At 43.6% G+C, this 15,080-nt stretch overlaps 1 protein-coding gene across 9 annotated transcripts in view; it reads right to left on the bottom strand.

Annotated features, from left to right (window-relative positions):
• The window catches only part of hnrnpul1 (heterogeneous nuclear ribonucleoprotein U-like 1), a 17,391-nt gene extending 2,311 nt beyond the window's left edge, over positions 1–15,080 (bottom strand). Inside the window, exons 1-7 of one of the 9 annotated variants that reach the window (XM_077541503.1) lie at positions 14,954–15,080; positions 13,307–13,544; positions 12,445–12,660; positions 11,526–11,697; positions 3,417–3,464; positions 2,616–2,656; positions 148–2,524 (exon numbers count right to left, since the gene is read on the bottom strand). In XM_077541503.1, coding sequence (XP_077397629.1) covers positions 924–2,524; positions 2,616–2,656; positions 3,417–3,464; positions 11,526–11,697; positions 12,445–12,660; positions 13,307–13,520 — 2,292 coding nt within the window. In that variant the 5' untranslated portion in view covers positions 13,521–13,544; positions 14,954–15,080 and the 3' untranslated portion in view covers positions 148–923. The other 8 variants (XM_077541504.1, XM_077541497.1, XM_077541500.1 and 5 more) reach the window with 8 other exon arrangements.

The raw sequence follows: 15,080 nt of genomic DNA, 5'->3' as shown, positions 1-15,080 counted from the left end.
TACAGAACCAAAATGTGCAAAACCCAACTCCCACTTAGCCACGGTGTGGCAAGAGATACTGGTTAAAGTAAACTATTTTATTAAATGACACATCAAGCATCTGAACATTCAATTCCTCGAAGAAGAAAAGAAAAAACACGTCGGAAGGGCTGTTGATGGCGACCTTTATTTACAAACTGTAAAATGTTTCCATCTGACAAAAATAAGAACTTTTGAGTTGTTTACAGTTCTGCACGTATCTATGTACCTTTATGTATGTTTTGTTTTTCAAACTGACCGCGGCAAAGTCTCCAGAGTGTGGTAAGTTGGAAAACATTCTCCCGGATGCAAGGAGACACAACAGGACACGCACCTCATTTTGCATTCTTTGCGCAGGCCCTTGCGGTTGCAAACCCTACCACACCTTCCTGGTTTCCTTGCTGGATTGATACACTTGGCAGATGCTTTCAGGTATTCGAGTTTGTGTTTGCCGATTTGCCCGTCTAGCCTACTGACTGGATCAATTCTTGGTGACCTTTTCAAAACCAGGTTGTCCTCCAAGTACCTAAACCCTTGAGCCCTGCCAATTGCATGTTTCTCCTCCTCCTCCTCCTTGACCTGCACCAACCCAGGTCGCGTTACAGTCCAGGACTTGACCACACTTCGAATGAACCCCAAGAGGGTTATCGACGCCTCCGGGTGTCTGGCTCTGTAGAGGACATGGGCATTCGACATGCAGATTTGGAACAGGTAGGCGACAAACTTCTTGGACCGGTTTGTTGACTTCCGCACAAAGTCATTTTTTTGCTTGAGTGACACCAACAACTTGGCTAATAACTAAATTTACCGGCAGTACAAACAAAACTATGGGCAATTTTTACATATGCTAAGTTCCACGTTGTATGAACTTTTGAGTTAATGTATTCAGTCACAGCTGCGCATTTTCACACTTTCGCAGCATAGTTCTCCAGAGTGTGGTAAGCGGTAAAACATTCTCCCGGGTGCAAGGTGACACAACACGACACGCACCACATGATAGTTTCTTTGCGCATGCCTCTGCGAGCGCACACCCGACAAGCTCTTCCTGATCTCTTTTTGGCGTTGATGCTCCTGCTGGCTGTGATCAGGTAATCGAGTTTGTGTTTGCCGATCTGCCCGTCTAGCCTGCTCTCTGGGTCATTTCTTCGTGACCGTCCAGAACGGCCCTTGCCCGTGGCAAGTTTGGCAGGTTCCTCCTCCTCCTCCTCCTTTTTGACCTGCACCAACCCATGTCGCGTCACAGTCCAGGTCTTGACTACCCTGTGGATGAACTCCAAGAGGGTTTTACACTCCCTTGGATGCTTGGCAGTGTAGAGGACATGGGCATTAAACATGCAGATTTGAAACAGATAGGCGACAAACTTCTTGGACCAATTCATCGACTTTCGAACAAAGGGGTAATACGTAATGTTTTGATCCAACTTTTCCACTCTAATCATGGAGGAGTTGTATGCAACAACACACTGTGGCTTTAACTTGGGACCCTTGTCTTTTTGTCCCTTCTGCGTCACTTCATTCTGCATTTTATCTTCGTGGAAAGTTGTCACCAACTGTTTGTCCTGCCACGCTACCACCATAACGCTCTTATTGTGCCGCACAATCTTCTCCTTCGCCCCTAAATCACTCTTTGTCGCCTCCCTAAAGACTTTGGGCTCCCCACTATTTTCCTTCAGTGTTCCACAGACATTGGTTTGTGCTTTCAGCAAAAGCTCACACGTTGCGACGGAATTGCAGGAACCGTCCATGTACAGCGTATAACCGTGACCTGCGAGACGATCAAGGAGCGAGAACACGATATCCGACGCAGTACGAGCTTCCGCAACATCCATCAGCATATTGAAGCAATAACCCGTGGCCGAGTCGCACAGTACGTACGATTTGATTCCATATTTCACAGGCTTTTTTGGATCGTGCACTCTGAAGGATACGCGGCCCTGCCAGTGCAGCAAACCTTCATCCAGGCAAACGTTTTCCCCCGGTTGATACACGTCCTTGAACTTCCCCACAATGTAGTCAAACACTGGGCGCACTTTGCCCATTTTGTCAGTGTCATCCTCCGACGCGTTATTGTTGTAACTGAGAAACTTCCATAACAGCTCAAATCTGCTCCTCGACATGGTCTGGCTGAAATAGGGTGTCGAGTCCACCTCACCTACCGTCCAGTACAGTTCAATGGTCGGCTTTTTGATATAACTGGTGAGAAACGTGAGTCCAAAGAAAATTTTCAGTTCCGGGACCGTCACGGCTTTCCACGTACGGCGTCTGCTACGTGGCAGACTCTCAGACTCCTCTTGGAAGCAACGAGTGGCGTACAGGTTGGTGTGATCCGCGATACGTTGGAGGAGCTCGTCAGTCAGGAAGAGCTCCAGGAAGTCAGCCGGCAGCTTGGAATTCAGCGCCGCGGCGGCACTCCGCGCGCCGGGGGTTGCGGTGAAGGAGAACTTATTTGGCTGCCAATCGGCTTTATGCCACAGACGATCTTCGTCATCACTGCTCCACGCATCATCTGGAAATTTGATAAACAAATACCATCAAAACTATTTTGTCCCCGTTTATTTTGATTAATGTAATATGTATTTTATCGATTTATTTCTTACCTTCGTTCTCGCTGTAAACGGGTGAGAGACTGGGATCACTGCTAGATGCATGACAAAAAAATAAAAAATAAAGAGAAATATATGCAATTAACCCAATAATATAATTGTCTTAATTGCTACGATGTTAAATAAAAAAAAATAATACACACACACACTGCCCACCATAATTATTGGCATACCTGGTGAAGATGTGTAATCATATTTATGCCCTAAATATAGGACTTTAAAAAAAAAAAAAAATCAATACTCTAATTGAAGTGCATTTATTCAGTTGTGGGAAACAATTCCACATTTAACTCTTTGACCTCCTAAAACGTTTAATAACGTTTAGTAAAATCGCGATGTATGCTGCCATAAACGTTAAGTGACGTCAACTACATTTGAAATCAAAAACACTAACTATGGCCAGCAGATGGCAGCGGTAGCTGCTCGGGCCCTAACTAGAGCTGCAAATTACAATGAAACATGACGCAATCTGATGAAATTGAACGTTTTTAAGGCTGACGTGAACGATCAAAGCCTTTGTAACATTAAACCTAATTTGACGGAGTGTCACTAAACAAAAAAATATTAGTATCACTGTCAATGTTGTGGAGAAAATGTTTATTTTCAATTTTCACTCAATGTCACTCAACTTACCTATTTTCAAATCGTGATTACTAAAGAACAGAATAATAATAATAATAATAATAATAATGTGTTAAAATGTCTTTTAACACCTTTTAAACCAGGTTTGCCAATAATCATGGAGGGTATGTGTGTATATTAACTTTTTTTTTTTTTAATTATTTTTTATTTTACCTGTCATCAGACTGCCACAAGAAAGGGGATCCCTGCCGGGTGCGCGATCTGTAAATGAAAAGTTCCTTCACATAAGTAAGAGCGACTGATTTTGCAATATATTTCCTAGTCGGACTAAATTGAGAAGTGTGATTGCTTTATTCAGAATTATTCCCCCTTCTCCCCTTTATCAAAGTAGGCATGGGACGGTTAGTGGTATGACGGTATTCCCGCGCAGTTGTAAAAACAAATTCACGGTTTTAAAACCGCTTAAACTCTTCCAAAAAAATTGGACAACTGGTCCTCACAATAACCTTATCACAAATTCAACAACTTGATTTGTAACAAACGTCTCAACAAATGTGACAACTAGCTTATTTTAACAGAATACAAAGCCCATAAAAGTGTTAACAATTCAATCTTTATTATGTTATCGGTACGTGTCACACTTCATTACAAAATCACAAACATGCATTACACTTTTCTTTTTTTTTTTTTTTTAAAAACAACTCACAGGCATTTCACATCTATTTAGAATCTCACTAAATATACACAGAGCAGGTCTAGATGTTAGAATAAATTACACGGTTTCTTTGACTCTCCAGGTCCGGTGGACCACCCAAGGTGGTCCTGGAGAACCAGTTGTCCTCCAATCAAACATATCCACTGATATTAACTGTTATTATGCTATTTGATATATTTTGAATTCTGTGCATGAATCTGTGGTGATTTGAATTGAGATGGGAGAGGGCGTAGAAAAGCGAATCAGAATTTTTTGGACTGCATGTACCAAATATTGTATATAGGAAGCCAAATATTTTAAAACAATACCGGTTCTCATACCGTCTGAATCCGATACTGGCCCATGCCTATGTCAAAGCAAATCAAAAATGAGGTGGCTAGCAAGTTAGTTCTTACCTACATGTTTTTTTTTTCAGGAGCATCTCAGGACGATTCTTGGTTCCTCCCTGGTAGATCCGTTGGCTAATCTCTAGAATCCAAGTGAAGTTCACCAAGTCCATCTGACCCAGATTAATCAGACAAGCTACGCTGTGGTAAAACGCGCCGTGAGCTACGCTGACTGGCACAGGATTGATCGGCAGTGTTTTTTCTTTTTAAATTTAAGATTAAGCTAGCCACCGACGCACTAACCGCTCCGCGACCTGCGTTTTTTTTCTCGCGCCCGCAAAACCTTTTCATTCGTAATTACTGTGACTCATGCACCGTTTCTGATCGAGTTCCTTCGACTTGTCCGACCTCCTTTTCGCAATTATCTCTCTCATGCAAAGTTGCACTACTGCCACCTACAGGCTCACAGTACACTTGTTTACAAGCTTGACTTCCCGTCAAAAAATAAGTTGTCATGGATAGTTAAGAATGAACAAAGTTCATAACAGTGTACACATTAACATTTGCCATATCATGCTGTTTATGTTATGCTAGTTGTGTGGTCAAAAGTCAGACCAAGCAAGCTGCTAAAGATGTTGCACATGTACATAATTTGACTATTTGTCTCATCCAGGTAACATCCATTTGTCTAATCCAGGTACTTTGGCGGCTGTGGTGGTCCTTGCCCACATGCGAGGGCATTACAGTACCTCAATTGCTCCATTTTGTTCTCTTTCTCCACTCGAGCAGTTACATATCTGAAAATCTGTGGCTCGTAACTCGAACGGTTATCATAAGCAGTGATGATGCACGCCATAACTTCCAATGATGATGAATTCTTTGCAAACATAGCTGCAGAAGTACGACGCCGAATTATCTGAGGACGCTGATGAATACCAACCGCATAGTAAAGTTACTTACAGGTCTTCTGAAGGTGCCCCTTCCGGAGGGATACCTTCTTGTAGCAGGATTTCAATTTCTTATGAAGGCACAGGTTCGTCCTTTTTCTTTGAGTAATGAACATTTTTATAGGCGGATGCTGGCATTGCTATTTGTGTGCCAGAAGAAGGTCTTTATAGACATTAATAGCTCCGTCAATGTCACTTTGAAAATGCGCCGCCCGGTCCATTTCCGGATCCCAATCTTCCGCCATTCCCCGGAGTCGCTCGGCCGCTGTCACCATTTTGGTCAGACGTTCAAGTGATAGGCCACTATCGTCTTCCTCTACTGCCTCCTCCGCCTCCTCCTCATTTGCACTTTTCATTAGTTCAATCAAGTCTTCGTTCGTCAGTGGATTTGAGTGCCTATCAATGAGGTCAACGATGTCGTCATGCGTCATGTCGCTGAAGCCTTCCCCTCCGAGCAACTTGGCCAGCTTGACTGACTCGTCTACTGCCGCATGACAAATTTCGTCAGGGGAGAACCCGGTGTGGTCCTGGACACAAGTAGGCCACAGCTTTTCCCAGCAGGCATTCAATGTTTCCTTCTTCATCTCCTTCACGGCCTTTTGGATATTTTGGAGACATGTTGCTATTGTGTAATCACGCCAGCACGTCTCCAGTGTGACGTTTTCATCGGAATCCACTGCCTCCACGAGGCGCTGGAGGACGTTACGTATGTACAGAGCCTTGAAGACACGCAGGACGCCTCGCGCCATAGGCTGAAGCAACGACGCCGTGTTTTGCGGGAGGAACTCGAGCCGCACGCCTTTGTAAGACAGACCCAGCGCGTGGCCTTCTGTGTTGTCCATCAGCAACAGCACCTTGAACTCAAACCCAAGTTGGCCGAGGTACAACTTCACTGGCGGAATGAAGCATTGGTGGAACCAGTCACAGGTGAGGAGTTTTGAAATCCAGCCCTTGGGGTTATGCATCCAATAAACTGGCAGCAGGTTTTTGTTTTTGTTCTTCAGGGATCTGGGGTTCTTGGACTTGTAAAGTAGTGCTGGTTTGATCATGTAGCCAGCAGCATTGACACACATGATCAAGCTCAATCTGTCTTTGTGATCTTTGAATCCCGAGGCTTGGGTTCCCTCTGTCATGATGAAGGTACGAGAAGGCAAGCTCTTCCAATACAAGCTAGTTTCATCCATGTTGAAGACTTGTTCGGGCTTGTAACCTCCTCCCTCGACAATTGCCTTGAACGTTTCCTTGCTGTACTCGTCGGCTTCCTGAGCCACAGACGCAGAACCACCATACAGGGAAAGGTTCAACAGATTGAAGCGTTTTTTAAATCTGTTGTACCAACCCTTGCTGGCATAAAATTCAGTGGGGTTCGGTGCAGATTTCATTGATGGTCCATCTTGAGGCTTTTCATAATCGCCGGGGTCATCAGCATTTCTTGCAAAACTGGCAAAAAGCTGCCTCGCCTTCTCTCGGACATCCACATCCATTTCAACATTTTTCCTTCTGCAGTCAGTGATCCAAAGGGCCAACGCAGATTCCATCCGGAGGATGGTTGCGTTTTGAGAGGTTGCCGTTCTTTTTGCCGACAGGTTGAAGGAAACTGAGGCAGTGTATCTAATGTTCTTTTCCTGTTTTTTGATATAGCGTATCGTGGATTCGTTTAAGCCGTAATGGCAAGCGACGGTGGCGTAACTATGTCCCTCCCGAAGCATATCCAGCAGTTTTATCTTCTCCTGAATGGTCAGCATCTTCCTGTGGCGCTTAAGCGCAATACCTGAAGCCTTCTGAGGTGCAGGACTCTTGTGGGCCATCGTAGGGCTTAAAACGAAACAAAAAGTCATGATGCCGCCGGCTGTTCTGTTCCACATTATGCCATTCAGAGCCCGAGAAAATTAAAATACTGCAAGCCTGCTTCGAAATTCAGCTTATATGCATAATTAGCTTTTACTGCTTTCAACCTAATTTATTTGTCCTCAATGTAATTGTCTTCAACGTTGAATAAAAAGCTGTAAAAATTGATTTAAAACTGGTTAGCTTAGTGCTAACAAACTGCAAAGTGCCATAGACCTAGTGCCTCGAAAACTGACATCAGTTGTCAAATCTTCAAATAAAAAACAAAACTTGAGAACACAAGCAGTAGTAATACATCCAGACGGAATATCAACACAGGCATACAATTGGGTGCCAAAATATTACAATATTGACGGAAAGACCGTTTATTTCAAAAAGTGAAAAGTGCCAGATTAGTTAACCACACACAAAGTGAAATATTTCAGGCCTTATTTCATTGTTATTTGTTTTAATTTGGATTATGGCAGAAAGAAAAAAACAAACAAACAAACAGTATTTTACAAAATGACAAAATTTCACGTGACCAACAAAAACACAACAGAAATATTGGCCTTCTAATACGAGTATAAACTAATTTAATCCCAACCATTTTCATTAGAGCAACCCGTCACTACTGGTTGTTTTACTGGATTTTGACTTATTTTGCAAGGCACACAGAATATCGTTTTCTACTACTGTATAAAAAAAAATGGAACCTACCAAAAGATACTCTCTCATCACACACAAAAAAAGTGTATTTCCATTTTTTTTTTAATGTTCTTTAGCAATCATCATTAGAATAGACCCATCTCTGATGAAAAAAAAAAAACTAAGCAGGAATTGATCTTTTTGTAAAAATATACATTTCAAGCTTTTGCGACAGCTCAATCATCAAAATATGCTTTCCTTCTACAAAACAAACTACAAAACGGGCTTTTGATAACATTTATTTGTTTGTAACAAAACTATTGAACTGAACTTCAGTGAGTGAGTGTGTGCCCGTGCGTCTCCTCCAGCATCCAAATTAAACACAGTAGTTTATTTTGGTGTGGTACAAAATAAAACAATTCCCCTGGTGCAAGGGCACGCTACACGTTTCACACCACATGCTCGTTTCCCTGCGCTCGCCTTTGCGCAGGCAAACCCGGCATTTTCTTTGCGCTATGGCCTTTTTCTTGGTGGGCGGCAAATGATTCAGTTTGTGCTCGTACAGCGGTCCGTGAAGCCGACCCGGCGGGTCAGTCTTGTAAGGTGCCCTGCGTGCGCCTTTGAAAGTGGCGCCGCGTGGGACTTTGGAAGACACCCTGCGTTGGCGTTTTCGCACAGGCACGGGGCTCTCGACTTCCACTTCCACTTCAACTTCCACTTCAGCGGCTTTTACCTCTTCCACGTATGGCCTGGTGGTCCAGGAGTCTGCCGCCGCCATGGTGAAATCCAGGAGCGATAAAGACTTCCCGGGGTTTCTGGCTTTGAAAATAACGTGTGCGTTGAACATGCACAACTGAAATAAATAAGCGATAAACTTCTTGGGCCAGTTGGCTGCCCTGTGCATGAAGGGGTAGTAGGCCGTGTTTTGATCAAGTTTGCCGAGCCCGCTCATGTGCGTGTTGTACGCCACGACACACTCCGGCTTGAGCACGACGGCCTCGTCTTTCTCTCCTTTCCGGCGCACCTCGACTTTGCGCATGGTGTCCTTGTGGCAGGTGGTAACCATCTTGACGACGCGTTTGTCCTGCCACGCAACCACCATCACATCTCCATTGTGGCGGGCGACTCTTCCCTCGGCCGCCAAGCTGCTCCGCGTGGCCTCGTTTACCAGTTGCGGGTCTTCGCTGTTACCGAGCGTTCCGCACACGTGAGTCTGCGCGGCCACGAGGCGTGTACACATGTCCACAGAGTTGTAAAAATTGTCCAAGTACAACGTGTAGCCATGTCCGGTGAGGCGGTCCAGAAGCAAGAACACAATGTTTTCCACAGTACAAGCTTCCCCCTTGTAAGGCTGCAAATTGAAACAGTAGCCCGTTTCGGAATCACATAAAACGTACGACTTAATTCCGTATTTCACGGGTTTCTGCGGGTTGTAAACCCTGAACGAAAGGCGCCCCTGCCACTTCAACATACCCTCATGGATGCAAATGTTTTTGTTGGGCTGATACAAGGCCTTAAACCTGTCCACGAGGTAGGTTAACACCTGCTGGACTCTGTGCATTCTGTCAGTCGCGTGTGGCGCATCTGTGTGGAAATGAAGGAACCTCAAGATATTCTGGTATCTGTTCCGTGCCATGGTTTGGCTAAAAATGGGGTTTGTGTGTAAATGATATACTGACCAGTACATCGGGAGGGTTGGTTTCTTTACAAAGCCCGTTATGAAACTCAGTCCAAAAAATAATTTCAGTTCTTCGACGGAAACCGGCCTCCATCCCATTTTTTGGCGCCGCAGCAGACCGCTGGGGTCCGCTTGAAAGAAAGTGTCGGCGAAGCGGTTGGTGGCGTCGGCGATATGCTGGAGCAGCTCGTCCGTTATGAAGAGCTGCAGGAAGTCAGCCGGCTGGCCGGACTCCAGCTGCGTGGCAGCGTTCAGTGGTCCCGGGGTTGCTGTGAAAGGAATATTTTTGGGCTGCCAGCCAGCTTGCTGCCAGCCCGAAAGATCCCCACCACAGCTCCATTCATAACCTGTAAAGGATAGAAATAGACATTTTATTGCCGCAACTGGGAAGTCGAGCTCTTTGACTTATGGGTGCACAATATGTAAGTTGTAGAAATTTGTACAATGACACCATTTTTTTGTTACCACAGGGTGACACTGTCCCATCTGTCTCTCTCACTCACACATTTACTCCTCATTCCTCTGCATCCGTATAACCGACTAAATGAAATGAGCAGCAGTGGTTTTAGCAGAACTGACCAGAAAATGTGTCTTTTTATGCACTGATGCATATAACTTGGGAAAAAAAAAAAAAAAATGCAACTCCACTTACTCAGCTAGCGATACTACCGGGTATGTAAACTTATGAGGACAACTGTACTGCATTTATTTGTCCACATTTTACTACATATTACTGGCAACTTTATAGTATAGTAGGACAAACTGATGTTCTTATGAGGGGTGACCGTTGATGCTACAATACAAACAGAAGCTTGCGAGCTAATTAGCTCTTACCTCCTCGTTCTGGTGGTTCCGGCGACGACTCCCTGCTGCTATTACTCCAGTCTGAAGGCACGTACTCATCAGACATATCTGGATCCAAATCCGGCTCGCCTTCATCGTTAGCATCCAATGAAGTCTCGGGCAAAACGCACCACGAGCCACATGGAACCTCGCTCGATGGCAGCTCGTTGTTACATGTTCTGGAACGAAGCGTCATTCTCTCAACCAAAGCCACCCGATCAGCGTCACGTTCAGACGAGGAAGCTGAAAAGCCAATCGCGCTAGCTGCTTGTTTTGTTTTTTTGCTTTATCCGTCGCTACGGTTTGCGCGTTCTTTCCACGTTCCCTTCTACAACTGCTACTCTCTTTCTTCAGCAACACGATTCTGGCTGATCTTACACCTGCTGCCACCTGTTGGCAGTTTTTCCCCACCCCTCCGACTGATCCTTCAGTCACAAGTTGCATCAGACCCCTCTGCCATAATCATCAAAATTGAAACTACTAAAGGCCTGAAATATTTCATTTTGCGTGCGATGAACTAACAAAAGTTTCACTTGTTTAAAACAAGTGATTGAAATAAATGGACTTTCCCTTGATAATCAAATGTTTGGCACCCACTTGTATTCATTTCACTTTGCAAAAATGTCATTTACAGCTGTTTCATCAAAGCTACAGGGTTGCATGCCTATGTATTATAATGCTCCATGGTGACAAAGGCATACACATCATAAATAACTGCATACTGTAGAAAGCTACCGTATTTTCCGGACTGTAAGCCTCAGTCTCAGTGACTTTTAGCGGGATGTTATTTTTGAAGCAGCCCTGTTAGTGACTACCGGATTGCTGCTGTGTTACGGCCGCGTCACAGGCGCTGTTTGAAAAGAAAAGCTAAGGTACATTATTAAACCTTTGAAAACTCTTTGTGTGTACCGACTTTCTTTGTAAATATCTCATGTTTCAATGTGGCCACATGCTTTTTTATTTATGTACATTTTTCTTTACAAATGTACTTGGGTGCGGCTTATAATCAGGTACGCTCGATAGTCCGGAAATTACGGTATATTCCTAACTTTAAAAAAACAAAACACATACATTGCAGAAATACAGTTTTGTTTTTGTTTTTTAAATAAGTATTACAGTAATGTCATTGAAATTCATTCTAATTGGGAAATATGATTTACGACATGAGTTTTTTCACATATCGTGTGGATTTGGAAAGTACCACCCCACCCTGCGTTAAATAGGGGTACATTTTAACAAAATATTTTTTTTTATTTTTTTTTAATGAAAGTCATTAGTGACTCAAAAAATGGTCCATCCAACTTCCTCTTCGCACACTGACAAATAATGGCTGATTACCTCTTTTCCTGACGTTGCTCAAGGTGGTTGGAGCCATCGCTGCTCTCGTGCCGTCGCTTTCTGCTCGTCTCAGACGACATCATTGCCGGCTCTTCCAGACCGTTGCTATCTTGTTCACGCAGCGGCTCAGACCAATTGGCCCCGGTCTCAATTTTGATGTCCTCGTCAATTTCTGTAATGAAAGACAATTCATGTCGTTTTGGTCACCAGCAAAACCAGACTCTCGGTTTTAACACATGCCGTTAAACGTTAATGGAAATCCCAACGAGTACCCCCATTAACGTTGACGTCAACTAGTTTTTTTTTTCCTTTTCTTTTTCTCAATGGGCAGCGCAACATCTTGAGCAGCTCTGGTTTCATGATTGAGCTGAGAAAAAAAAAAAAAAAAAAAAAAAAACACCCACTAGCTATGGCCAGCAGATGGCAGAATTGTATCTCTTTTCAACGGTATCCAGGGGCTCAAATGTCATGACAACATGGCGCATCTCAAGAAATACTTATAAGGATTTTGTGAATGATCAAACTGTTTATCCCATTAAATATCATTCACAGAGCATCACTAAACAAAAAATATTATAAAATGTATAAAATGTATTTTTTCACAAAAAGCTTCTTTTCTCATTTTTTCCTTGGTGCCACTCAAACTACCTATTTTCAAATGTTGATTACTAAAGATCGGAATAAGGTAGAATCACTTTTTTTTTTTCTAATGAGAGAATAAAATCAAATCCTTCATATGGTATCTACCATGTTTATGTAGTCACAGCACACAATATTCTGTTTGCCTTGAAAGATGAGCGAAAATGCTCGAAGTTGGCTGGCACTCTGGGGGTTGTCTTTAATGATAATAGTTAATAGTTAATAATCAATGTATTGAAAACAAACCACGCCCATGCCTGGAAGTGAACCGTCAACGCACCTTGTTTGATGTTGACGCGTTGGGCCTCGTCCGCTTCAGGCCTGACGATCACCTCTGCGATGGCGGAGGTGTGGGCCAGGTCAGTATTGCTGCCCAAGTCTATCATGCTGTGGCCAGACTCGGACGCCGACTCCGCCTCTTCCTGGTTGCAGCCGGCCCAATCACTGCCGTCGTCGTCGTCTTCCTCTGGCGGCGAGTCGCTGTCACTTCCCTCATCTGTGAATGCACACACAGAAATATGCTCCTTAGATGGGTTTGTTGCTCATTGTTCCCTTTGTTACTGCAACACATTTTATCGATTGTGTCAGTAAATAACTTGAAGTTTAAGCTTGGGCAAGTCCATTCCTACACGACGTCTGGGCATTATTAAGAACCTCTTATTCAAGACCATTTCAATGCAGGCTTTCCACCAGCGTTTTGTTAGCCTGGATTAGTCTCTTCTTTAATCAGGAAAAAATTAAAAAAATAATAAAATAAAATAAAAAATAAAATAAAAAAGTATATTTCTAAGTTTCATCATTATTCACAAATCTGTTGAAAGCACTGGCAAAAATAGCTTGTTGCAACGTGGGCCTGGTTGATCTCTTATACTCTGCTGCCACCTGCTGGCCGTTTTTGTAATAACTATCATTGCTTCGACCGTTCTCTGCAGTTCAGAGGCTGCATCAAAGCCTTCTGTATGATCTAGCATTAAAAAAAAAAAAAAAACATACTTCTGAGACATAGGTAATATTTAAAATAAAACATATTTATACGTTTTTGGGAGCAAATGAGTTAATTTTGAACTCTTGCGTACTGACTTCCCCCCATCAATGAACGATTCCCCCGGCAGGGAAACCGAAAGTGTAAATCGCAGGTTTACCTTGCTGCTCTTCTGTTTCGTCCCCGTCGTCGCGCTGTTCCTCGTCCCCTCCGCCTGGTGTCTTTGCGCGGGCTTCCTTGTCCAGCGCCACCTGAAGCCGCTCCACCAGTTCCACCTTGAGGCCCGTCGCGTCCAAGCCGCGACGCTGGAGCTCGGCCTTCAGTTCATGAACTTTCAGGTTCCCGACGTTGCAGCTCATCGCGTTGACTGGCATGTGTGAGTGTGCACGTTACGAAGGCTGCAAAGAAAAAGCACAGCGACGAGACCGGTAAGTTTATTTAAAGTGTTGAGTTAAACTTAGTGAAGCGTTCAACGGAATTGAATGGACAGTGTCGACTCATCAGTTGATCGGCCATCTTAGGACAGGGGACTGCTCTGATGCGCTGGGCTGTAGTCGATGCTTAAGATGGGTGGTTTACCCACTCGTAACTACAAATGGAATGGTTTATTATTAACTTATCAACGTGCCTATAGTTCAGGCTGAATTTTTAAATTACATTTTTTTAATAGGCAGAATTTTTAAATTACTTTTTTTTTAATGCAGCAAAATCTTTTATGTCATACTAACAACAAAAAATGAAAATCAGTTGAGATTTTGGGCGAGTTTTCGCAATTTTCAAATTATTTCAAAGTCCGTGCTCCATTGACTGTAATGTTATGATGAAAGGCTGCGTTCTGACCGTCCAGACTGTTTTTAGCAGTGTCGTAATTATGGTAAATAGCACATGTCGAATAGAAAACCGCACGTGTCGTATTTTCTACTGGACAACTGAGAATTTATTTTGATACCCGAGTTTCCGAGTTGAGTGAACTTTGCTAGTTTCAACATGGCGGAGAGCGCACACGGATTTGTGAATGGCAAGAAATATTAACACTTATAAGGGTGTTAACGTCCGTTAACACAGCAGGCTGGTTTAGAATCTACACAATTACGTAGCAGACACATAACAAAATCACATAAACAGAACTCTGTCGTAATTGGGAGTTCCCGAGTGATAACGCTCATCTTTTTCCCACATAGCGCGTGAAGGCAGGGTGAGACGCATCCTTTCCAAATCGGATATGAAACTACCTGCCGCATATGGTTTCAGCCCGTCCCGCAAAAATCGCATTTCAAGTGCTTTGTGACTGTTCAGACTACAAAAGAGCCATCCACTTTCAATCTGGATGGGCTAAAAAAACGGATTTGGGCTGCCAGTCTCGAGAAGCCCTGTCCCAACATGGCCGCCACGTGACGATGTAGCGACCTGTGTAGGCTAACATACTTTCATATGCAGTTTAGCTACATGGCTAGAAACAATGAAACCGCGTTAACTAAAAAAAAAAGTTAGTAACTTACATACTAGCATATTTGTAACTATTACCGAATAAAATTGACTACTACTTGTACAAAGATATAATTTCAACTCGTTTATCGTTTTCGACTGTATCGCCTTGGATGCTAGCTACCTAGCTTAGCACAGGGTTCGGCACAATGCATTAAGTGCAATGTGAAACTTTACCGCTCGAAAAGTGCCGTGAGCAAAAAGTGCATTGGCTTCGCATGCAAGTTGTGCACTTTGTGAGTTGTTCGCGTGAGGGAAATAACAAAAATAACATATCACACAAAGTTCTGAGACGAATTGTGGAATTCATGTCGAGACCTACCTCCTCCACCGCTAGCCTCGCGGACAACACACACACACACACACACACACACACACACACACACACACACACACACACACACACACACACACACACACACACACACACACACACACACACACACACA

This window comes from Festucalex cinctus, chromosome 13, assembly GCF_051991245.1.
Source record: "Festucalex cinctus isolate MCC-2025b chromosome 13, RoL_Fcin_1.0, whole genome shotgun sequence".
Taxonomy (NCBI): Eukaryota; Metazoa; Chordata; class Actinopteri; order Syngnathiformes; family Syngnathidae; genus Festucalex; species Festucalex cinctus.
The sequence above is the reverse complement of the archived record's forward strand: the minus strand, read 5'-3'. Positions and strand labels throughout refer to the sequence as shown.